This window comes from Saccopteryx bilineata, chromosome 1, assembly GCF_036850765.1.
Source record: "Saccopteryx bilineata isolate mSacBil1 chromosome 1, mSacBil1_pri_phased_curated, whole genome shotgun sequence".
Lineage (NCBI taxonomy): Eukaryota > Metazoa > Chordata > Mammalia > Chiroptera > Emballonuridae > Saccopteryx > Saccopteryx bilineata.
The window spans coordinates 240648252-240672975 of record NC_089490.1 but is presented as its reverse complement, the minus strand read 5'-3'; the positions used below and the strand labels follow the sequence as shown (position 1 = coordinate 240672975).

Sequence of the window (24724 nt, the reverse complement as noted above, 5' to 3'; positions counted from 1 at the left end):
GGCCTCAGGGCCCCACAGACTCTCCTGAGCCTCCCAGTCCTCGTTCTCCCCACGGAGCTCTTTAAGCATCAGAGAGAGGAGTGGACGCCCCAGGCTGAACCCTCATTAAGGTCGAGGGACCCTTAACAAGTCCTTGTGCCTCGAGGCACAAGGAAATGAGCCCTGACATTTCCCTGGCCCAGGGAAGCTGCCACCAGAGCCCACAGACAATGGGATGGTGGTGGGACCTTCTCATCCTCTCCACCCAGACGGGCTCTTCTCCCAAAGGTACCTGTGTCTGCGAGACCCGGGCTAAAGGAATGGGTGAGTGCCAGGCCCAGTGCGCGGCGAGGGGACGACAATGCTGACGACCCAGGGACCTGCCCTGGAGTGGAGCCTGACGCGGGGCCTGGGGCCACCTTCAGCCGGTCGTTCTCTGCCTTGAGCAGGTCCACCTCCAGCTGTGGCCAGAACAGACAGGGGTAGGGGACAGGGTTGGATGGGTGGAGCCCGGGCCTCCCGCTGGCAGGGCCGCCCTGGACTCACCTGCATATTGTGCATGGTCTCCCGCAGCTGGTCCAGCTGGTGGGCGGAGTTCAAGGCTTCCAGGCGGATGTCCGTCAGTTTCATCTCCTTCTCCCACAGCTCAGAGCGCAGCTCTGACACCTCTTTCTTCTCCGGCTCCTCCTCCTCACTGGCGTGGAACAGCCGCGCGTGGGGGGCCGGGTGGACGGGGGCCCTGCAAGAGAGCGAGCGTCAAGCCGGCGGCATGCAGGTGCGACGATTACAGGGAATTGAAAACATGGCTGATGGTCATGGTGCCTCTGGCCCCTGATGGTCAGCAGTGACAGAGAAGGTCCACCTGTTAGGCCTCTAGAGGGAGAGGTCTGTGTGTCCAGGGTCCGACGGGCTGACAGCTAACAGTGGCCAGCGGCATATACAGCTGCCAGGCTGGGTGGCAGGCCCCGGGAGAGCACTTACTCGGGGGCATCGATGCCAACAGAGGACGAGTTGGAGGACTTGATGGAGGGCGAGGCTGTCTCCATGGAACTGTGCTGCAGTTTAGGGGACGAGGGGGCCGAGGAGTCGGGGGTGGCAATCTCCTCAATGTCGGAATACGAAGAAGCTGACTTGGGTCCCTTTTTTATACTGAAGGCTTTGTTGAAGGAACTTCGAAGCTAGAAAAAAGCAGACCCGGGGCAGGGAGAGACGTCAGGGCTCCATGCAAAGATGGGGAGGGCAGGCAGGGCTGCTGAGACAGAGAGGCTCCCAGGCGGCGAAGGGGGGGGCTCCACTTGTTGGAGTTCAGTCTCCTTCCTTAGGGCTCCACCTCGTTCATGGAATGTGAGCAGAACTGCCTAGCCATTAGGGCTGTGACAGAGGGGATGGCTCTGGCTTGCTGCTGCTGCTCTGGGAACTTCTTGGGTCTTCTGTCTCCCCTGGGGGAACTGAGAGGAGCAGAGAAGCCCCCAGAAGGCACAGGGTAAAGCCCGTGGCGATCCAATCGCCTTCTGCCGAGACCAGTGACCATTCAGTCTAGAGCCTTGCTCACTGGGGCCTCATGGTCTACCTCTGACCAGGGCGCATTGGGTCAAAATGTATGCACCTGTTAACCAGAAACTGACAAGGTGATTCTGTGGGAATCAACAGGACACAGGGTGTCATGTTTCCACCAGGGTCTCTGTGCTCAGCAGTCACAAGGGATGAGAACCACCAGGCACAGGTGCTTTCTACCATTTCCTCTCAAAGGTCCCTGAGTACAGGATGTGTCCTAGCACCTACTCAGGGCCCCGGGGACACTGGAGCGTGACCACGGCTTGTTTGGTCTTGGCGGAGAGGTGTGTGTGAGCCGGTTGTGCACAGCGCACAGCAGGGTCCTGTCCCACACCCACTCACATGCGTCCACACAGCATGCACACCACGCAGGGACACAGATGGAATGGCGGCGAGACAGAATCAAAGAGGGGTTGGAGGCTACAGGGGACAAGGTCAAACCAGACCTCCAGGACAGTGAGATGGGGAAGTCTGAGGGGACTCCTTCTATGCGTCTGCCGGAGCACAGGAGGGCTGATGGTGCTGTGTGCTGGGCTCTCTGGGTTGGACCAGGAGGAGGAGATCCGCCTGGCTGTGATGGGGATGATGAGTGAGAGGGTCCTTGTGCGGTCAGCCGGGGGAAGTGTGCAGGGGACATGTCACCCTTGAGTACTCAAGGCTCAAAAGCACAACATAACTCAGGTTTCAGGCAAGATGAACAGGCTGAGACTGAAGAGCTGGCTTGCTTGGGACAGTGTCTGAGGGAGGCCTGGGGCCAGGACTTGGGCTCCCTAATTTCAATCCAGTGATGTCCTCTCCTCACACTGCCTCATAGGAAGCTGTATGAGCGAGTGCACGTGTGCATACATGTGTGTCCAGAGAGGTAAAGTGACCATATGTGCCAGGAGCGTGAGCCCTCTCAGGTCCCTGGGGTCCTGCGTGGGTACCGGGCTCCCGTGCGGGGCTGCTGGCACACGCTAGGAGCCCTGTGGTGTCAGATGGCATCAGGAAACAATAGACAGAGCCAATGAGACAGCATTCTACCGAGGGGCAACTCAGAAGTCTCCCTGGGCCAATGTGAGTGGTGGAGACGGCGGAGCCTCGGGTCTGAGGGCAGCACTCCTATTTAAGGAATGTCTCAAGGGCCTGGGGTGGAGGATATTTCAGGAATGTTCACCCGAAGGATGGAGTTTAAGTAATTACCTGTGCCCCACCTGCTCGGGCTGGACGGACTCTCTCCCTGTCCACTGCTCCCTTGTATCAGATATTAGGCAGCATCTATGAGGAGACACCCCCCCCCCACTCCTCGCTGTCTACCCCGTTCTTCCATCTGGCTTTTCTCCCCCCATGGTGCCCCTTCCTCTCCTGATTAGTCCTCTCTAATTAGTCACTCACTGACTGAGTGAGCGAAGCATGATGCCACTGCTGGGGTGTTACCAACAATCCGATAAATTTTTTTGTCTCCCAGCACCTAATGGCTAAGACCATGAACTTCACACTTGCACACCCTGCACAGCACCTAGCTCAATGCTGGGAGGGGCGAGAGTGGACCTCAGACATCTGGTTGTTACTGGAATTCTGGGTTCACTCTCAGTCTGTCTTGGGTGATGCTCTCATCCTGGAACTGTTTCTGAAAAATTCCCTAGATCCTCTGGGGACTGCAGGCTTTAGGGAGACTTGAAGGTACCCTGCCCTGGGTCACACCCCTGACCTAATTCTGGTTCATCTTAGTCTAGACCCCAGCTGGCCTCTGGAAACCATGGTTGAGCATCCAGTCAGTGACTCCCTTCTATCTGGGGGCTTTTAGGATTTGATGGAACAAAAAGCAAGGAAGCTCACTTTCCAGACAGGAGCTCAATGTGATTGCTTCTGCAACCCGGGCCAGACAGGACTGTGACCTTCCCATGGGCCCCCAGCTAGACCACTCCTGCTTGGTGGGGCACCCACAGATGGACCATGCAGTGGAGTGAGCCAGGAACCCTGGGGTGACTGTCACGGTTAGTGTGATGAGTGGCTGGTGTGTCTTTAGGGGAGAGAGCCGCTGTGGAAATGGGGGGAGGCGTGGCACAGGGAAGATAAGACAGGGGAGGGGAACCACATCTCTTACCTCATAGACCTGGAAAAAAATTGGGATTTGAAGTCAGCATTTTGAAGGGGGGGGAGGGGAGAAAAAAGAAGCAACACTTAATCACTCATTTCTCACAGCCAGTCCCTGTCTGCCCTGATCAGAGGTCTGTGGGCCAGTCCTACCGACGGGCAGAGAGCAAGATGCCTGCATTAGAGGACCCCTCCCTGCCACTGGCCACAGAGGGCTGAACAATCGATCAGCTAAACGCAGTTTCAGGTTCCCTGGGAAAATAACACCCAGCTATCTCTGGGCCAAACATCCTAGGAAGCTTCCTTTGGAAGAAATCTAAAAAGGTCCACAGTTACCTCTCCAAAAAATGGAAGATGTGACTCCCCGCCCCCAGAGCATCTAGAATGATTCTTGATTCTTCTCTCTCAACCATGTGGAGGGAGTAGGGCAGGGAGCCGGGGACGGGGACCAGAGCCCCTTCCCTTCTGCTGACAAATGACTCTGACCTGACCTGTGCAGAGAACCCCAGGACAGCTGACGGGCATGACTGCAGGTGTGGCCTCTCAGGACACGTAGGGAAGGACCGCAGGAAGGCGAGTAAGTTAGCAGACCTTGCTCTGAGCTGACATGACCTTGGGGCTTAGTGACCAAAGGAACTACGTCTTGGTTACTTCTGGAAGGGCCCGACCCCTGTGCAGAGGTGGAGAGGGCCTGCTGTGCTCTGCAAGTCCCCCTCTCCCCCGCCCCCCATGACCCTTCACCCACCCAGCTCTTCTTCTTCTTCTTCTTCGCGTCGGCGTCCTTGCCACTGCCGACGCTGGAGTGGCTAGTGGTGCTGTTCAGGCTCGAGATGCTGTCTGAGGAGTTCTGCCTCTTGATCCGCAGCTCTGGGGGCCGAGGACAAGGGGAAGAAAGAGCAGACAGGGTGGGCTTAAAGATGTGAGGCGTGGGCACATCTAGATGCAGAAGGTGGGGGAGAAGGAACTGACCCAACTCCTGGGCCCATGCTACTTGTGTTTGGGACGTCCTTTCAACATTGTCACTCATGTCTCCACATCAAACACAGGCTCAAGGGAAAGCCTAAGCAAGACACAACTCCTGTTCTCAAGAAGTTTCGAGTCTACAAGGAGAGAGGACTTTGCACAAATTAACAAACTGAACTTGACTCAGAAGAGGTGGAAGTCCCGGGCCCACGGGACTCGGTGTAGTTGTTGAGGGAACACCCCGTTGGCACGCGCCGACCAGCAGGAGTGAGGGCCGCCTCCTCTACACCCGTGTCAACGCTGTGCTTGTGCTTCCTCTCAGTTGTCTCTGTTCCAGTGGGAGCAAGAGGCGCCTCCCTGGGATGTGGACCCGGATCACCTGAGGGCTGAGAACACTAAGCATCTTCCTGTGCTTGTTGGCCACGTGTGCATCTTCGTGGAGGAATGTGTGTCCCAACCCTTGGCCTATTTTTTTTCTCTTTAAATTCAGGTGATTTGCCTTTTTATTGTTGAGTTTTTGCTGTATTCTGGAGGCTACATCCTTATCACACCTGTGATTTGCAAATATTTTTTCCCATTCTGTGGGCTGCTTTTTCCCTTTATGGAGAGAAGGATTCTTTGAAGAACAGAGGTCAGAGTCGTAGGAAGAGGCCAAGATGGGAATGACTCCATCCTCTGGGGGAAGGATGCAGTGAAGAATGGAGACTTCACAGGGCAAGTCTTGGGGATCCTGGGGTCCCACTTGTGTGTGTGTGTCTGTGTGCGTATGTATGTATGTGTGGTTCTGTATGTACATGTGTGTGTCGTGTGTTTGTGCATGTGTGGTATTCTTCTGAGCACCTCATATATGCCTGACACTGTGATAAGTGTTACCATACATCCAACAAGCTTGGTTTTCTCTTTTACAGAAGTCAAGCAAAATAAGCATTAAAAACTGCAAGCCAGATTTTGGAAGAATGGGGAGTCGCTGGTGACTTCAGCGAAGGCAGTCCAGGGAGGGGGACAGCAACAGAAGCAACGTCACAGTGGGTGATACGTAAGAGGGAGGTGGGCAGGCCAGCGTGACGGTGAGGGAAGGGGAGAAAGGAGGCCACAATTCAGGAGGACATGGGTGGACGCTGCCTTTTTCTCCTTTCAGATGGAAGCGCCTTTAGCAGCAGCATACATAGAGGGGAAGGAGTGTACAGAGGAGGGGTCAAAGATGTGGGGGTATGAGTGTCGGGGTGTACTTGCTGGGGGCTCATGCTAAAGCCAGAGTAGCAGTCGCTTTGCGGGAAGGGACAGCTTCTTCCAATGTATGGAAGAAAAATGAGTAAGAATTGGATGACAGTTAATCGATAGCATGGGGAAGTCAGTGGAGCTCTCCCTTGAAGGTTTAATTTTTCAGCAAAGGAGCAGGTGAAGTCTGTGTTCGGATGAGGGCAGTCAGGGGTGGGAAGGGGCTGCTGAGACCAGCGAAGAATTGCTGACAGTGGAGAAGAAAACTGACCGTGGACCAGGAAGAGGTCGGCCCTGCTGCCCAGGGGCCCTGGCTAGAGTCTCTGTGGTGTTAGAGTGTCCCATCTCTCAATTGGCTCTGGCGACGTCTGGCTGCTCAGCTGTTAAATGCCAAGGCTAACTTGTCACGTGAGCCCCATGTAATAATCCAGGTATTCGCTGCCTCATCCAAAGGACAGATCGTATCTCCCCGGAGAACCGGAATGAAGACCAAATTGGGTCCTATCTGTGCGTGGGCACACTCAACACGTTTAGGTAAGAGTGCAGAGTGCAGAGTCGGTTTTTCCGACTTCATGGTTTTAGAATAGTGTGTTTACCAAAACACTGAGCAGAAGGGACAGAGAGCTCCCACACACCCTCTGCATCCCGCATGTGCACAGCCTCCCGATTATCAACGGCACCCACCAGATAGATGACACATTTGCTACAACTGATGAGCGTACACTGACACGTCACCATCCCCGAGTCCACAGCTGACACGAGGGTTTGCTCCTGGTGCTGTATTTCTATGGGTTTGGACAAATGCATTGTGACGAGTATCACCCAGAGTAGTTTCATTGCCTTAAAAATCCTCTGTCTGCCCCCCCCCTCCCCCCGCCAATCCTCAGATCCCGGCAACCACTGATGTTCATACTGTCTCCACAGCTTTGTCTTTCCCAAAAAGTCATGAAGTTGGAATCAGGTGGTGGGTAGCCTTTTCTGATTGGCTTTTCTTCTCTCTGCAAACGTGTCTTTAAGATTCTTCAATACCTTTTCCATAACTTGACAGCTCAGGGTTTTTCGTGCTGATTAATACTTCCTTGTCTGGCTAGAGTGGTTAGTGATTCATCCCCTCACTAACTGAGGGACGCCTTGGTGGCTTCCAAGTGGCAGCAATTAGGAGGAGTAAAGCTGCTATAAACATCCAATGTAGGTTTTTGTGGGGACATAAAATTTCAGCCCCTTTGGATGAAGACCAAGGATAGTGATGACTAGATTATATAATGAGACTCCCTTTAGTTTTGCAAGAACAAAGTGCTGTTCTAATGATGATCTTGGGACAGCCCTTGGGCTCTGGGCTAAAGATTCAGGAGAGAACCAGCAGGGTCTACAGGGATCTTCTGTTCTCCCTCACCCCTGGGGTGGCAGGGTCATGCCTGACTCTCTTCACTGACCAGCCAGAGCATCACTCTGACGGGCACCAAGGGCTTCATGTTCCAGAAGGTTGATGTGGAACCCAGCAGGTGGTGGGCACAGGTGAAATCTGTGAGCAGCCTCTTTTCTCCCTGCCCTGCTGCCTGGTCTGTGGCTGGCTCTCCTACCTTTGGGCGTGGCTTCCGAGGCGTTAAGGGCCCCCTGAATGACTGCCTGGGCTTCAGAGTTCTTCTTCTTCAGAAAGTCTATAGTTTCTCGCAAGTCCAGCAACTCGGTGTCCTAAGACAGAATGGAAACAGGGCCCTAGGTTGTGACTAGAGCACCCACTGTGTGCCTGGTGATAGGCTTGGCATTGGCATCCTACCAGACACAGTACAGAGGGCGGGAATTGGGACTGTTTAATGAAGGGGCTGAGAACTCAGGGTGACAGGGAGAGCTGGGCATCAGGGCACTCGGGTGGGGGGTTGCCATGGCTGGCCTGGCCCCGCCCCAGGCCGCTCACCTTCTCCTCGGCTGTCTCTGCTAGGTGCCGCAGGCGGGACGTCATATTCACCAGGCTCTGCTCGAAAGCCGCCACTAGGTTCGCCTGGAACAAGAACACGGGAGCCTCTGAAGTTAGTTGCCTGAGGCTTTGGGACAGGAGCGGACTGACAGGAACATCGTTTAACTGACCTTCTGACTCCAAGCTGACCTGGGGACACTGAAATATAGATCTTTCTGAGTGGATATTGTGCGGTCAAACACCTTCTGGCGGGGACCAGATAGCTACCTGAGTCATGACCGGGAGGCTCCCGGAGATTTGGAGCTGGTCCCTATTGGCTACCTCTGCTCTGCGGGATGGTACAGCTTCTGGGGATTGTCACTATCTTCTCATTTAACTGTTTCCAGCAGGCTGGCCCCAGGGTCCCAGTGGAAACTGTGTATCTTTTCTCCTGTACTCCTGGTGATGCTCTGCTCTAAGTGCACCCCTGCTGCCCTGTTGCTCCCTGCTCAGGGCTTCCCCAGGCTCCACAGGGCCAGAGTGGCGCGCAGGAACTGGCAAAACCATTCCACGGCCTGGCCACTAGAGGGCAGGGCTGACCCGTGAGGAGGGAAAGGTGCCTGGGACCCTCCAGCTAAGACCAGGCCACAGAGGCCACCAGGGGTGTGGCCCGAGCTCCTACTGGGACATGGAGGACAGGTGAAGGAAAATGAGGCCGGGATTACAAAGGGGACCCTTGGGGACAGAGAACTTGCTATTAGGGCAGGCAGGGTGTGTGACCCCAGCTGGAGGTGGTGGACACATCCAGCCAGCTCTAGGATATCTGTGACTCGCTCTCACTGCTTCCTGTTGCCTTCCACCCAGTGGGTCAACACGTGTTCACCCACTAACCTTGACAGCCCCCTGGAGGCTACTTCCGTTTGACTGTGGCTGCCAGCAATGGCTCTGGTTCTGCGTGAGCCTCCTCTTTCTCTGCCTCTTGGACTAAACACTGCCCAGGCCTGGGGTCTTAGCCCCGTCAGGATCCAAATACTTGACTCCCACTTCCTGTATGGGGAGCTCCTTGTCGTCTTCTCCACATCCCTGCCTGTGTCTGTGAGTCTACCATGAGTGACCCTGAGAACTCTTGGCTTCTTAAGTGGTTTTCTATGTCACCCTCTTCTGACTGGAGGTTCCTTTTACAAACCTGAGTGGGGCTTCTTCCCCCTCTTTCCTCTGAACTCTCCCTAACCCCGACCCTCACTGGGGTGCCTGCATGACCTCTGGCTAAGTCATGGCGCTGGAGAGGGGCTGGCATTTAGGAAGGTGGGCCGTCTGGGTTTGCTCTCAATGTGGGCAGCTGGGAAGCTCCTGAAACAGGACCAAAGCCCAGCCTGGTGTCAGGACTCTAAAGGGAGCTGCGGAACCTCCTCCAGGGCTGACATCAGGTCACCCGCTCGAGGGCAGGGCTGTGTGACCTCAGCGAGAATCAGCCTCAGAAGTTCAGAACCTGTCCTGTTCCTGTTGTTTGGCTTGTTCTGCCTGAAGCCAAAGAGAACTTCCTGTTCTAAGACAAAACATCCTCCCAATTCATTTCCCTGGCCTTTGTCCAGTCGTGACAGTGCCTGGTCGACAGACTGCAGCGTCAGTGCTCAGAACGTGAGTGTCCTCTCCCCGACAACACCCCCGCCAGCGTCTCCCAGATGGGAACCTGCCAGGCTGTGCAGGACCTGGCCCGAGTTCTCATTTCTGTTACAATTCTTATAAATCCCCTACGAATGGGGAAAAAAAAGTGCTTCATGTGAGTTTGAAACAAACCACGTGCAACGTCTAAATCGAGGGCTTGGGGACACGGAGGAAAGAGAAGAGCCAGCGTGTGACGGGGCCGCTGTAGAAATAAATTGGAAACAGGCAAGATCTTGGTAAAGAGTCTCCTACCCGGTCCCGAGGGGAGACCCCGGGCCAGACAGCTGGGTTCTCCAGAGAGGAAGGGAGAGGGAAAGCCCGGAACTGTGGCGGAAGCTGGAGACACCGTCACTTTTGTGCAAGCAACTTGGAGAGCTCCCGTGGATCCGGCTCAGCTGGTGTTTATGGCTTTGAGGGAAAATGACTCTTATGTTCTCTCTGTTTTGCAACCCAGTCATGAGGGACAAACACGCACAGCCTGGTCAGAGGGGTGACTTCGTTTCTCCCCATCTCACAGGGTAGAAAGACCAAGGTCTGAAGGAGACAGAGGCACATTCTGAGTGGGACGTGCCATGGGACAGGTTGAGGGCACAGGCAGGAATTCTGGCCCCCAATCTGGAGCTCAGAGCCTCGCTGTCAGCTGCCCGAGGTGGGGAGAGAGGAAGGCAGGTGGGAGGGAAGGACTGGGCTAAAATGCGGTGGGCCCTGAGCAGTGCCATGGTCACCAGACAGAATTCTAAAAGCCAGTTCCAAGTCTGCCCAAGTGTGTGGTGTAAACAAAGACATGCATGCCCCCAGGACAGTGGTCACACACGCTGAGGGCTCTGTAATTACAACCCCTAATGGTTCTTGTCCATGGTCAATGGCTAGCTTGTGCCCACCTCCACGCGGAAACCCTCTTGACTTTCTCTGGGGAGTTCAAAGACCGTCGGATGTGAACTCATCCAGACTTACTGATTAGGCTGGGGGGCAGTGTGGTTCTTTGTAAAATTCAAAACTAGGAGACGGAGTGGCTGATACCCACGGCCTCCGCCTAGGGCGTGCTAATAAAGGAGCTCTCTTCCTCTGGCTGAACTCATTTAACTCTTGCCAAAAAAACTAAAAATAAAAAACAAAAAATCTCGCCTGGGCCTCACTCACGTTGGCAGACAGCTGTGATGTTAGGGTGGCCACTTTCTCCTGCGATGATTCTAGTTCCCGACGGAGCTTGCGGATTTGCTGTGGAAGGAAGAGATAGATGGCTTATGGCCGCGGAAGCGTAAGGCATGGAAGGGGTGTGGAGAGCAGGGTGGCAGCAGACAGAGACAAAGGCTTCGCACCCTACCTCGGACTGCATCCTCTCCTCAGCCTGAAGAAAGGGCGCAGAGGAAACAGAGAGAGAAAGAGAGAGAGGAGGTTACCAGAGAGGCAAAGAAGCCAGGCTGCAGCCGGCAGAGAGCTCGGAGAAGCATGACCCAGAGGTGCAAAGAGGCTGACACTGTCCCCTGTCCCCGACTCCTTATAGGACTCCTAGACCATGTATCAGGGCTTAAACTGAAGCTTTCTCGGGAGCTCATGCCTGGCCAGCTTTGTGATTGCCGAGAAGGCTGGGAAATGAAACTAGCGAGTTGGAACTAACCCTTCCTGCCCCCAACTGGAAGGTGTCGAGAATCGGGGGCAGAAGGAATTCGAGGATGAAGGAGTTCATAAGCGCCCAGGGCACTGCCTGCTGCCCCACAGTGAACATGTGGGACCCTGCCCATGTCACCTTGCCACAAATCCCTCCCAACCCCCATGGCACAGAGTGGGCTCTCTGACAAAGGTCCCCTTCAGCCATAGCAGAGATGCTCAGGAGTTGCTGGTGAGGCCAGACAGACCCTGGGAAACTGAAGCTCCCAGCTGAGGGCTCCCCCGCCCCCCACCTAGGTGCCCAGCATGCAGGGTGGGAAGGAGCAGCAGGAGAAGAAGCGAATGCCCTCACCGAGGAGTATGTGGAGGACGCACTGGACACCAGGGACAGCACTGAGCCATGAACTGGAAGAGAAAAGAACAGAGAGTTAACGAAGGGCCCAGGGACAAGGCAGGGGTTCCCGGGAAGAGCCCTGAGGCAGGACCTGGCACCGATTCTGAAGCTGACAGAAAGAACAGAAACAGGGACCCAGCTGATGCCCACAGCCCAGAGAGGCCGGGTCTGCTGAGCAGAGCGGCCCCCTCCTTCAGTCTATGTTGGCCTTGGTGCGGGGAGGGCGAGGGGATGTTCGTTTACGGGTAGGTGCCGCCGGTCTCCCCGCTCAGAACCGCTCAGAACAAACCCTGCCATCCGCCTGTGCCTCCTGTTCTCAGCACAGGGGACATGCTAGGATCCTGGGGACCATCACACAAACAACTATGAGGTGTAAAAGCCTCGTTCTGATCAGTCCATGGAGTCCAGCAGGGAGAACTCAGGCACGTCCTCAAGCGATGGAGGAATGTCCTGCCTCCAGAAGCCTGGCTCTCAGTCTGACCACAAGCCCCAGGTACCGCCACACCCACGGGCCTGCCTGAGGCCGACCTCGGGAGCACTGTGAGAGAGGAACCTGGCGCCTGGCCCTTCTCACAACCTAAGAGCCGCCGCATGTCCCTGTGTGTTCTCATGGACTTGAGAGTGGGGAGCAGATGGCGGCTGTGTGAGGACGGGGGCCAAGTCCATCCACGCTCACGCCCCTCCCCTGCCCCAAGGTTTCGGGGCCCCCAGACCCTTCCGCAGGATGGGAGGGAAGAGCGGAGATGGCCCGGCTCGATGTCGTGTGAGTCATGTGCGTGTGGCGGCCGTGCGGGCGGTGGAGGTGGTGGCAGGTGAGGCCCAGAGGAGCTGGGATGAGCGTGAACCGCGCTGCGTGAGGTCTCACCATCGTCCGCGGGGTCTCGGAAGGATCCTGACCGGATCATGCCCTTGGGTCTCTCGGCCAGGGACAGGGTGCTCCCCATTTGGGAGCCGCTGTATAGCTCGAAGGCCGCCTCGTGGGTGGGAATGCTGTTGGAGCGAGTGATTCTCGGCGTGGTGGCCGCAGTGGGGCTCACTGGAAGGACAGAGGGAGGGGGCAGGAGGGGGCAGGAGAAGAGGCAGGGTCATCAGCGCTCCTGTGGCCTGTGGCCGGGAGGAGTGGAGCACCAGGAACCAGAGGGCAGGAGGGGGCAGGGGAGGCAGGGCGAGGCGGGGGAAGGGATGGGCCTTAACAGACAAGGACCCTGCCATTTGCAGTCAGGGGTGGACAGCGTTTCCTGTGTCCTGCCTGCCCTGGAGGTGTCTCTTTGCAAGGTGAGGCGGGGGCCTGGCCCTTTCCCTGAAACTTTCACATCACTCTGATGCGTGACAAACACAGGTGTTTGCTCAAACACACAGGCAGCTGGGAGGACGAAGACTCCGACCGAAACTCAGGTCTGAGTGATGGACAGAGCTAGCCAGAGTGGGGGCTGAGGCTCAGCAAGGGGACCCGCGGGCATGACGGAAGGGCCTGAGACTCCCCAGAGGTGTAGGTTACGGTCCCTGTTGAGCGGGAAGGAGCACAGTCTTTGCCCAGCATTCCCTGGTGAGATGTCGGACCGACAGAGCAGGTGCGAGTCAGGTCAGGCAGAGCCTGCTGCCCGCTGCCCCTGGCTGGGGGCACAACCTCACGGCTCACGCCACACAGAACTCCCCCCAACCCCCAGCGGTTCTTCTGTGGCACACAGGCAGGTGGTTGGCTGTCTCTCCCTAAGAGCTGCGCCCAGCAGGACTGCATACCTCCTGGCCCTTGTGAATGCAGACTGACCACTGTCCAGACTGGCCTCTAGGCCCCTGGGCTGGCAGCATAAATGCATTTCCCCTTGTTTGGCCCTCGGTGGAGACAGAGACCATGCTGTCCCTGTCCTCCATGTAATGACCCTTCAGGAACCAGATGACCTTCCCGTAAGAACTGTTCCCTCGAGGCAAAATGATGCTGCTTCCTAGTTTTTCCTCAAATCCCACCGGCCTGGTCACCCCCTAGGATGTGACAGGCTAGAAGAGGAGGTGGTTTTAGACACAGTGAGCAAACCACAGGCCTGCGCAGGTTGGGGCCCTAAAGTGGTTCCCGTTGGGCCAATCATGCCCTCCACTCACCGGGCATCTTCCTGCCTGCCTCTGAATCAGAACCCTTCCTTCTCCTCGGGCTTTGCCTTCTCCTGAGGCTTTGGAAAGGGTGTAGCCAGAGCTCTTCAGACAGCTCTGCCTCCAGGGCTGGAACGGTCCAGGCCTAGGCCCAGCCCTCATGGGGGGAACTGGGTTTTCCTGGGTTTGGAGGCAGGTTCCACCCTTTGCATCAACCTGTCCTTCCCTCCTCCCCAGCTACCCAATACTCCAGGGTTGCCGCGCTGAGCATGGGCTCTGACCCATGGTGACTACCACAGCTCGAGTCTGTGGCGTTCCCACGCCTTCGTGCAGACCCTCTGATGCTAAAAGGACCCACAGTGTGAGAGCCCAAGGGCAGGTTTTCCATTCAGGATATCGGAGCGCTTGGCTTTTTAGTCTTGTTTTGGATGAATACACCGAGGTACTATGAGGCAGCCCAGTACAGTACGAGGCAAATGGGAGAGAAAACTCTTAAGCTGGGCTGGCTTGCCTCCCATGTAGGTGGCCCCTGCTGCGGCCCATGCCCTGGCGAGTGACGGCAACACTAACCTATGTTGGTGAGCTGGCCCTTCGCACTTAGGGACACGGACAGCGCCGGCGGGGACGGCAGCTCTGACAGGTCATCGGATTCGGGCAGCCCACCAATGGTGTGAGAATGTCGCCGCTCCTTGGTCTCCTCCTGGGACGGAAGCTGGTACCTGTTGGAGGCAGTGGGCCTTAGTCCAGGCCACGGCCAAGTGGCGCCAGGTTTGGCTGGTGTGGACATTCTGAAGCAGGACACGGAGGAGAGAGAGCAGGCCGGGATGCCCCAGGAGCGAACCGGAGCCCTTCCTCTGTGGGACCCCTGAGTGAGGCTGGAGGGATGGAGGAGGTGTCAGCGCTCAGGACAGAGCTTGCCTCCCGTAGGTGGGCTTCCAACCTACAGGGGTCCTGACTGAGGACGGAAGTCCAGCTCTGCCCCACGGTCACCCCCTGGATCTTCCCATGTGCAAACTTGCTTCTCTCCGCCACCCGTAGGGAATGCCGGCTGAGGCTGACTCAGGCACAACAACCAGTGTGGGTAGGGTGCCGGGAGGGAGACGTCCAGGAGCCACATGCCGTGACTCAGCGTCAGGATCTCCTGAGTCATGGCTGGGGCGTGGGAGAGGTCACCTATGGTTTCCACACTGACCAGGAGCCCGGGGGCAGGGTTACCTGAGCCCTTTCTTGGGCAGCGTATTCCGATCTCGCTGGCTACTGTGGAGAATAAACAAGAGAAGCGTGTGGGCCCCTCTGAGAAACCCACGTCTGGGACCCTAGGTTTGAGGGACGTGCCCCCTGGACACGGAACACGCATCAGACGGCTGGCTCCATTATCCCCACAAAGGAGGCAGCCGCAGCCTCCGGCCCCCAGCTTAAGAAATTCATCTGAAATGTTAAATGTTTAAATGTTTTCCTCTCATTAGAGACCAGGGCATGAATGCTGGCGAGAAGGTCCTGCTATGGTGGACAAAACCAGGACATGGCATCAGAAAGGACGTCATAGGAAGCAACAGCTTTGGATGACAGGTCAGGCTAGTTGTGCGATCTAGTTATGTCACTTAACGTCTTTGTGCACGGGTTTCCCCTATAGATAACACAATTTAAAAACCAAATGCGTACAGCCTGTTCCACGGAGTTGTAGAGCAGATGAAATTACTTCCTGTGGGTTAAGAAAATGTGAAAGCCTCAAAGTGGCCACAGAACCTAGGGTAGCATTTACTAACGGCTGAGGGAGCCTGGGACTCAGGCTCAGCAATGTCTCTGTCCACCCACCTGTCCAACTGCCCAGTTTGGGGGCTCCCACTCCAGGTCAGCTCCTCCGCCTCTTCCTCTGGGGGTGCGGTTATGGGGCCAGGTGGGGTGGGGCCGGGGGCACCGCTGGGGAAGGCACTGGGCAGGCTCATTGGCATCTGGAGGGACTCCATGCTCCTGTGCAGGCCTGAGAGCTTAGGGTACATGCGGGGTTCCTTTGGGACACTGAACGCACTCATGAGCTCCAGGCCCTGGGAGAAGCTGGCGGAGTTAATGTTGAGGATGGGGGCCGGGCTGGGGGTGAAGCAGGACGGGAGGGGGCCGCCGGCCGTAGAGCCGGCCGCATGCAGATCCGGGACCTTCGGGGCGTGGGCATCACTGGACGACGGCAGGTCCAGGCTGTTGGAGTTGACCTTGTCTAGGTTGGCTAGGGAGGGCGGCTTGACAAAGCTCTTCGCCGCGGCCCTGAGGAGCAAAGACGGGACAGAGTCCTAAGATAACAGAGCTCGAGAGGCCAGCTGCAAACGAGAGATCCGAGAGGTCCTTGCCCGCTGTCCCTGCCTTATGGCTCTTTGCTGGGTGAAGAAACCCTGACACCTGGCTTGGGACCTGTTAGACTTCAAAAGTAGGGACAGCACATGCATGTGATTGTGAATAAATGCAGCCAAACTACCCACACGGGTACTGAAGGCAGGGAAAGGGTGACTGGGGAACTGTGAAAGCAGTTTTGGAAGAGCTGGAGAAAGAGCCGGGAATGCAAGAAGTAGCCAGAGACCCATGGGGGCTGAGGGCAGCAGCAAGGCCAGGCCCCTCGAGCCCAGGGAGTGCGGGTACCTGTGAAGGAATGTTGGGGCAAGACGGATGGGGAAGGTGCCTGTGTGGGTACCTGACAGGGGTTGGTGGCAGGTCTGCCAGCTTGGTGGCCGGCGGGTGGCTCGCTTGGTTCTTAGGAGTAGTCTCTGGGGAGCCGATGCTCTTCAGGGAGATGTTGTCCACGTCCAAGGCCACTGCCTTGGCCTTGGCCTTCTCCTTTTCCCGATCAGTCTGATTGACAGGGGCTGGCATGGTCCGCCCGCTGGCCACCTTGGAAGGTTCCTTCAGTCTGGAGGGCGCAAGGCCTACCTGCTTGGTGCTGAGCAGGCTGGGGTCAATGCTGCTGCTCACGGGGCGCGGCCCAGCCCGCCCTCCGGTCACGCTCATGGAGCTAGACTTGGCTGGGCGGGGCAGGCTGCGGTACTGGATGTTGGAACGGGCTCCGGGGGCCAGGAACCCGGGCTCTGGGCCATTAGACACATCCAAGCTAGTCTTGCGCCCATTCACGGGCTTCACGGGGATGCCTGAGGACTTCTGGATCTTGCTGAGTGTGGCGGACCCTCCTGTCTGCATGACGGTGGCTGTGCCCGTGGCAGGAGGGGGCTTCTTGTAGCCAAAAGACCCCGACGCGGACGGGCGGGCAATACCCGAGGGAGGCTTCTTTGCGTCGGCCAGGCGGTCCCGGCCAGCGTCCGAGGAGGAGCGCTGCAGTGTGCTCCGCACTGCTAGCTTGCCCTTGTCCGCGGCTTTGCCTTCAGGTTTGCCTGTAGGAGGCAGGAAATGAGGTGAGAGTAGGTGGAATCAGCCAACAACATAAATGCCCCTTTCTGTTGCTCCCTGAGAGAAAGGAATGTGTCAGCGAGCCCACAGATGGTGAAGCAGATGCTGAGGACATTTCTCACCAGAGGGAGGGGCCCAGGGGTTTCAGTTTCTTTGTTCTATTTTGCTGTTTTCTGCTTCCAGAGTAGAACTTTCCATTTTGGTTAAAATGGCAGTAGCAACCCCAAAGACTTAAAAGTTTTTTTACTTACTGATTGATTGACTTGAGAGAGAGAAATATCGATTTGTTGTTCTACCTATTCACATTCACTGGTGGATTCTTGTATGTACCCTACCCGGGGGTCAAACCCACAACCTTGGGGCATCGCGATGATGCTCTAATGAACTGAGTCATCTGGCCAGGGCAACATAAAAATTTTTAAGAAGGAAAACCTAGTGACTGGCCAAGGCAGGAAGAGAAGGGAACATATAGGCTGGAGAGTGGCCACGTCCATTAATTCGAGACTAGAAGGGACGTTGACAAGGCGAACAGTCATCTCAGGGGCCAGTCTGATTTACAGTTTTTTAGGGCCTCCTGTGATGTCAAGCACGTCCTTTGTGACAAATCAACAGGGAGTCAGGTCCAACTTGTCTCTGGACACAGTGGCCTCACTCCTCCTGTCCCTGTTGTCTGCTCTGTGACCCTGGCTCAGCCACTGAACCTGTCTGACTTGTTTTTCCCATCTGTGTGAAGTGGTGATGGTGACATCGGCACTGTGACCCACGGGACTGCCCTGAAGACCAGGAGAGACATGCTGCCGTAAGGCAGAGTGGGTGATGTCACCACCCTGCAGGATGGTCACCACGAACGAACAGAGGAGCAACTCCAGAGCCAGGGCTTCACCCCTGTCCCTATCCCGTCCCAGGCTTACCTGCCACTTTGAGGGCACTCTGGGCCGTGTGAGTGATGGGGGATGTGACGGCCACTGGTGGGGTCTTGCCTTTCTTCAGGGACCCGCGGTGCCCCAGGCTGATGGGCTTTTTCAGTTCCCCAACCTTGGACGCATCGTCACAACTCTCAGGACGCTCCCTCCGCCACTTGGAACTGCCAGACTCCATCTTCAGGCTGCCGCTGTCGTAGTCCAGCTTCTTGGGGGCCTTCTCTTCCGACTCACTGAACCAGCTCAGCCCGCTCTCCGCCAGAGAGCGCTTCTCCGAGTCTGTGCGCAGCTGCGGGGGAGATGGCCAGCGTTAGCGGACGGAGGGTGGGACGTGGGACGGCTGAGGGTACGCATCCCGGCCGTTGGATGGCCCTGCCCCTCCCCGAGTCTAGAGTCAAACCTAGGTTTCCACAGTCCCTAGGAGGCCAGAGAGATTTCTTTCTTCTCCGGCTGGCCCACCTCCCAGTAGGTGCGGGCACTTCCTACGGGCACTGTTCACCGCAGCAGCGACTGTCTCAGGGGGTTTATTCCTGCCCGCTTTCTGAAAAGGGCTTAGCTGGCCCAAGGGGTTGGCAAACTCACGTACCACTATTGTGGAGTTCCTACGTGATGTGGTGGGGGTCGTCGGGAGGGAGTTGAGCGAGGAGCTGGCATTGAACTCCTCCGAGCTGAGGTTGTCCGAAGCATCGCTGAGGCCGCTGCTGATGGAGCTGCTCTCGTCCCAGCTGTGCGCGGAGGGGGGGGGTGTTTAGCAGGGGCAAGACACGAGCGTTTCATATTAATGGCAGAACAGCCAAGAGGAGGAAGCTTGGAGGTTAGGCCTGGGTTTGTAGGTAACTCCCCAAGTGTGACGTCAGCTGCCTTATAATTTGGCAAAGCACTTTCGTAAAAGGAGCAGACTGTTCCGGCATAGGATGTCACATCCCCTCCAAAACAAGGCGACCACTGGCCCCACCAAAATATACAAACTACTTTCGGCTCCTTGTAAACAAACAGCCCCCCCATGCTTGTAATCATGACATCCTTGTTCCCTTTCTGATGCCATCTCCGGGGACTCTCCCTCCCTTTTCCCAATGTCTGCATTTTCTAAACCAGCGGTTCTCAACCTGTGGGTCGCGACCCCAGGAGGGGTCGAACGACCAAAACAGAGGGGTCGCCTAAAGCCATCGGAAATACATATTTTATTTAAAAATGTATTGTATAATAAATATGTATTTTCCAATGGCTTTAGGCGACCCTGTGTTTTGGTTGTTCCACCCCCGCTGGGGTCGCGACCCACAGGTTGAGAACCGCTGTTCTAAACGAAGGCCAGGGGAAGGTTTGTTCTTTTTCTAGAACCACTCAGACCTGTCACATCTTTTTTCTTTTAAGAATTTTTTTTTATTAATTTTAACAGGGTGACATTGATAAATCAGGGTACATATGTTCAGAGACAACATCTCTGGGTTATTTTGACATTTGATTATGCTGCATTCTGTCACCTTCTAACTGGTTTTCTCAGACCTGTCACATCTTATCGCCCCTCTGTTTATACATACTATACTTTAACTGTGGGACCGGGTCCTGCTTCTACACGGAGCAGACCACACTCCAGGTGCGGCCATGCAGAGGGGTCAGGTTTGTGCCGAAAGGTCTCCTTTTTCCTGTCACTTGCTTGGAATGTCAGAGGGGTGGCATCCAGGACAGACCGTTGTTAAACACCTGTATCCCCGTCTTCACATAAGGAACCCTTGGTCCAGCCTCCCCTCCAGGTCGCCTGCACACTGCACAATCTCCTGGTCATCATCTTTGTACACAGCAGAAGGTTTCACATTCAGAAAGTTTATCCCGAACATCTGAACTGAGCCGCCTCTACCATTTATGCCAGCATCCTCTTGCTTTAACCCCGTTTGCTACTCATGAGTTTCTTTTTTTAATTTTTATTTTTTTTTAGAATTTTTATATATCGATTTTAGAGAGAGAGGGAGGGAGAGAGAGACAAAAACATTGATCATTCCTGTACGTATGTGCCCTGACCGGGGATCAAACCCACCACCTTTCCATACCAGGATGATGCTCTAACCAACGGAGCTTGGCAGATAGGTCCCACAAGTTTCTCTCTGATCACGTGTTATTTTCTAAGCTCACGTTCTGCCTCCTACAACCTGTCTCCAAAGGTCCCATTTTCCTGTGACTTTCCCTATGTCTATTACTTTCTGTTGGATTCAAAAATGGTCTTCAGGCTTTGCTCAGGTTTTAGAGCCTAACACTGAGTATGCATGGAACTTCAGCAAAGACCTCTGTACCCAGTGTGTTTGTGTCTGTAGGAGTTCAAGTCTGAGTCTTGTGCCTGTGTTCACAGCACATCTGTCCGCCGGCATTGCATGGGTGTGAGGATGAGAGGAGATGTGTTTGTGAATTTGCTACGACTGGGAAGATGTTTTCCTTTTTTATTTGAGTTCTGTATCGTGGAACAGAAAGCCAGATGAGCAAGTCTTCTCAGGGCTTGGCCCAGGCCTCAGCTGGACTCCTTCTCCCTTCTGTGCCGGGAATAGGGAGGGGGGCGGTTCGCACATTTGGCTTCATCAGCTCTGCATTGATTAATCCAAACACACCGAGGAAGAACAGAGCAAGCACGGGGATTTGAACCTGTCACAGAGTGGTTCCAAGGTCATTACTCTGAAACAAAGCCATGGTGGAATAACAGTCAACCTCTTTATCACCCCCCAGACTCACTACATAGTCAATCACACATGTCCTGGCCTAAGACATCACACACCCCCCACCTTAGAGAGAAAGAGTCCTGAGAAGGAAAGATCGGCTCCAGTTTTTATGATCCTGTCAGCTCTTCTGAGTTAAGATGGGAATCTCCAGCACAGCCAAGCGTTCACAGCAAGTCGGGTCAGAGACAGAGGAAGCCTGGGCACTGAACTTTCCATCTGAGATCAATTTTGGTAATCAAGGTCTTCGAGCAGAAAGAACTATTTTTTTTAAAAAAATTTTAATTTATTGTGTTTACATAGATTCTAGTGTCCCCCTGAATGCATCCCCCCTCCCCTGTGTTCCCCACAACATCCCCCTTTCCCCCTCCCGCAACGCCCTCCCCCTTTCCCTCCAGGATTAGCTTTTCTGCTCTCTATAATGTTGTGCTATGTGTGTATAATTTCACCCATCTCTTTCCCTTTTCTGATCCCCTCCTATCATCCCCTTTCCCCTGGGATAGACGGGGACAGACAGGAATGGAGAGAGATGAGAAGCATCAATCATTAGTTTTTCGTTGCGCACTGTGACACGTTAGTTGTTCATTGATTGCTTTCTCATATGTGCCTTGATCACGGGCCTTCAGCAGACTGAGTGACCCCTTGCTTGAGCCAGCAACCTTGGGTCCAAGCTGGTGAGCTTTTTTTTGCTCAAATCAGATGACCCCGTGCTCAAGCTGGCGACCTCAGGGTCTCGAACCTAGGTCCTCAGCATCCTAGTCCAACGCTCTATTCACTGCGCCACCGCTTAGTCAGGCTACTCCCTTGTTTTAGTGACGCCCCTCTGCCGGCGGGTTTCTGGAAAAGGGCTCTGGAGAAGCAAATTTCGTAAGATGTGACGCATCTGAACACACGAGACCTAGGTGAGGCACCGCGTCCCAAGCTGACAACAAGCTCCTCCCAGGGCGCAGACCTGTTGTTGCTCCACCGCTGGCCTCCAGTGCTGCTGCTCTGACCCCTCATCCTGGGTATGTGAGCCATTTGCTCCCTCTCTGGGAGCTCTGAGCGTCTTCCTGGTGTTCTGAAGCATCATGGACGACGAGGCTGATCTCGTGCGAACTGATTTCTGTCCATTGCAGTGGACATCTTACAGGCCCCTTTAATCTAGAAGCTGGTATTCTTGAGTTTCAAGAAGTTTTCTCTAATTATTCCTTTGATGATTTTCTCTTCTCCATTTCTCAGTTCTCTCTTCTAGAGAGTCTGTTGTTCAGATAATAGATTTTTTGGCTGATACTGTGTCTGATTTTCTTTGTTATTTGCCAGCAATATGCACCTGCCCACATACACTTTTTAAGGCAGCGGCCTTAATTTTATCTTATCATGCCTGCTTTAAGGTTTTTACTTCTGCTATCACATTTTTAATTTCCAAGGGTACTTTAAAAACAATAGTGTGCCGGTCTTTCTTCCACAGATGGAATCTGTTCTCCTGAGATGCTCACTCACTCATTTGTTTGGAGGCATATGTTTGCAACCCCCCACTTTTTTTTAGAAATTCCAGTTTTCTGCAAAAATTCCCAATTTATTCAAGAATGTAGCCCTGGCCAGGTGGTTCAGGGGACAGAGCTTTGTCCTGGTGCAGTGAAGTTGTGGGTTTGATCCTCAGTCAGGGCACATATAAGAAGCAACCAGTGAATGCACAACTAAATGGAACTAAGTGGAACAACAAGTTGTTGCTTCTCCCTCTCAAATCAACGGAAAGTTTAAAGAAAAAATATATAGTCCACTATTTCTACTAGATCTCTAAAAAATATTCATAAAAAAGGTTTTCAGTCCTTGTCTAGCAGTCCCAACCTCTGAGTCACCTGTACATCTGCTTCTATTGACTATTTTCTCTCTCAGTTGGATATTCCTGCATCTTTGTGACTCTTGTAACTGTTCATATTACATACCAGATGTCGTGAGTCCAAGAATGGCAGCCTGTTGATGTAGAAGAGGACCTGCCCCTTGCTAGGTTGGGAGGCCAGAACTAAGAGCCGAGTCTGAGCCGCAGCCGAGCTCTACTGGGCTTGTTGTTGCTTTGGTTGAGGTTAGTTCACCACTGGTCTCAGAGCAGGATCAAGACCATCTTTCCTATGGGGCTTGGGATCTGACCACAGGGAGACTGCAGGACTCTCCCTGTGCTCATGGCTGTGGTGCCTCTGTTGCTTTTGGTGGGTGCATCTGTGCACTTGATAACAGGCCTTGTGTTGGGAAGGGTCTTCCTCAACCCTGCTGCCCACCCTGAGCTGTCTCTGTCTTATGCACCCTATAGGAGACAGGTGTCTTGCTTGGCTGTCTGCCCTACTTTTTGTGTCAGTGTACTGCCACCGTGTGTACTCAGTGAAGACCTCATGGGAAACTAGGGGCAGTGGGTGCATATTAGCTCTGTGACTGGGGCTCCTAGAGCCAGACCATACACAGCCTTCCAAAGTTTGCGCCTTCTAAAGTTTGCGTGGGGTTCAGCTATTTTCTCCTCCTTCTCTTAGGAAGGGCTCACTCCTTCCTGACATTGAGTTCAATTAGAAACTTTGTATCCTTTGACACCCTGGGTTTTATTTTCTAAGTTTGTTTCCATCTAGCTTTCCTTATTGTTAAGGTGGAATGACAATGTATTGTAACACTGTATCTTTCTTTTCAATAAATTAGCCTTCAGTGCTAGTTACTTAAACCTATACCTGGGGCTGTGAGAAGGGCAAGTATTCCTCCTGTGTTTTTCCCCACTTTCTAGCATGAATGCCACTGTCTGGGTGACATACTGGGGCACTCGTCTCCTCTGCAGGGTGAAGACAGGGCCGTGAGGAGGCCGTCTCAACAGAACACTGTTCTGTTTGTGTCCTGCTGTGCAGACACGCAGTGAGACACAGGGCAGGGAGCTCCCCTCCCCTCTGGGAAAGGCACCAATGCTATTGTAGCTCTTGGCCAGGACTGGCCACCCTCCCAGACTTCTCTCACATGGTCCACTCCCCACAGTTCAGGTCCAGCTGGTCCACAGACACAAACGGCCAAGGGTGTGGGCAAGCAGTGGGAAGGGTGGACCAGTTGTGACCACACAGGAAAAACTCCTGCTGCTTCCCTAGCACAGCGTGGGTCTCCGAAGTCAGACTCGGACATGGAGTCTGTCTCCTGTCCAGAGCATACATGTCTGGTGAATCAGTAACCAAATTTCTCTCACTGTTTACCACTTAATGGACAAGAGCGCCGTCCAGGTAACCTCATGCTCTCCTGAAATAGTTGCTAATTCAGAGACTTAGCATGAAAAAAGGAATGTCATCTATCTTAACAATTTTATATTACATAGCCATGCAACATTACAATTAACTTTACCTGTCTTACTTTTTAAAAGGGTCGACCAGAAAATTTAAAATGAACATGTCTCGCCCTGGCCATTTGGTTCAGTGGTAGAGCGTCCGCCTGGCGTGCAGAAGTCCCGGGTTCGATTCCCGGCCAGGGCACACAGGAGAAGCACCCATCTGCTTCTCCACCCTTCTCCCTCTCCTTCTTCTCTGTCTCTCTCTTCCCCTCCCACAGCCGAGGCTCCATTGGAGCAAAGATGGCCCGGGCGCTGGGGATGGCTCCTTGGCCTCTGCTAGAGTGGCTCTGGTCATAACAGAGGGACGCCCGGGAGGGGCAGAGCATCGCCCCCTGGTGGGCAGAGCGTCGCCCCCTGGTGGGCGTGCCAGGTGGATCCCAGTTGGGCGCATGCGGGAATCTATCTGACTGTCTCTCCCCATTTCCAGCTTTCGAAAAATACAAAAAAATAAAAAAATAAAAAAAAATAAAATGAACATGTCTCTTTCATCATGTTTCTATTAGAAAGCACTGTCCTAAACAGGAAACTTTTGGTCAATGAAGGGTTCGCTTTGAAGAGCCAGAGTTCACAAGCTGCCACAGTAGTCAGTGGACCCATGACCTGAAAGGGCTACGGTTTGCAGTTAAACGTCAGCTTATCTTTCTCTCGACGGCAGCAAACGTGCTATATGGTGGTTGGGTCCATCCAGTGAGTTACTAATGACTAGCCATAATCCTCAGAGAGCATTCAGGAGGTTAGAGGGCATAAGTGATTAAAACCTAAGTAAATAGGCCCTGGCTGGTTGGCTCAGCGGTAGAGCGTCGGTCTGGAGTGCGGGGGACCCGGGTTCGATTCCCGGCCAGGGCACATAGGAGAAGCGCCCATTTGCTTCTCCACCCCACCCCCTCCTTCCTCTCTGTCTCTCTCTTCCCCTCCCGCAGCCAAGGCTCCATTGGAGCGGGGATGGCCCGGGCG

The 24724-nt window shown here is 54.5% G+C and overlaps 1 protein-coding gene across 8 annotated transcripts in view; it reads right to left on the bottom strand.

Annotated features, from left to right (window-relative positions):
• NAV1 (neuron navigator 1) overlaps positions 1–24724 on the bottom strand; it is a 176177-nt gene that overhangs the window by 9603 nt on the left and 141850 nt on the right. For 3 of the 8 annotated variants that reach the window (XM_066239148.1, XM_066239199.1, XM_066239210.1), the window contains 16 exons: positions 18330–18468; positions 17735–18032; positions 16117–16807; positions 15252–15695; positions 14652–14693; positions 14007–14155; positions 12217–12387; positions 11310–11362; positions 10674–10697; positions 10490–10567; positions 7706–7789; positions 7371–7482; positions 4355–4476; positions 961–1157; positions 526–718; positions 272–440 (listed from right to left, as the gene is read on the bottom strand). In XM_066239148.1, the coding sequence (XP_066095245.1) occupies positions 272–440; positions 526–718; positions 961–1157; positions 4355–4476; positions 7371–7482; positions 7706–7789; positions 10490–10567; positions 10674–10697; positions 11310–11362; positions 12217–12387; positions 14007–14155; positions 14652–14693; positions 15252–15695; positions 16117–16807; positions 17735–18032; positions 18330–18468 (2966 nt within the window). The remainder of the gene's footprint in view (positions 1–271; positions 441–525; positions 719–960; positions 1158–4354; positions 4477–7370; positions 7483–7705; positions 7790–10489; positions 10568–10673; positions 10698–11309; positions 11363–12216; positions 12388–14006; positions 14156–14651; positions 14694–15251; positions 15696–16116; positions 16808–17734; positions 18033–18329; positions 18469–24724) is intronic. The other 5 variants (XM_066239156.1, XM_066239173.1, XM_066239165.1 and 2 more) reach the window with 5 other exon arrangements.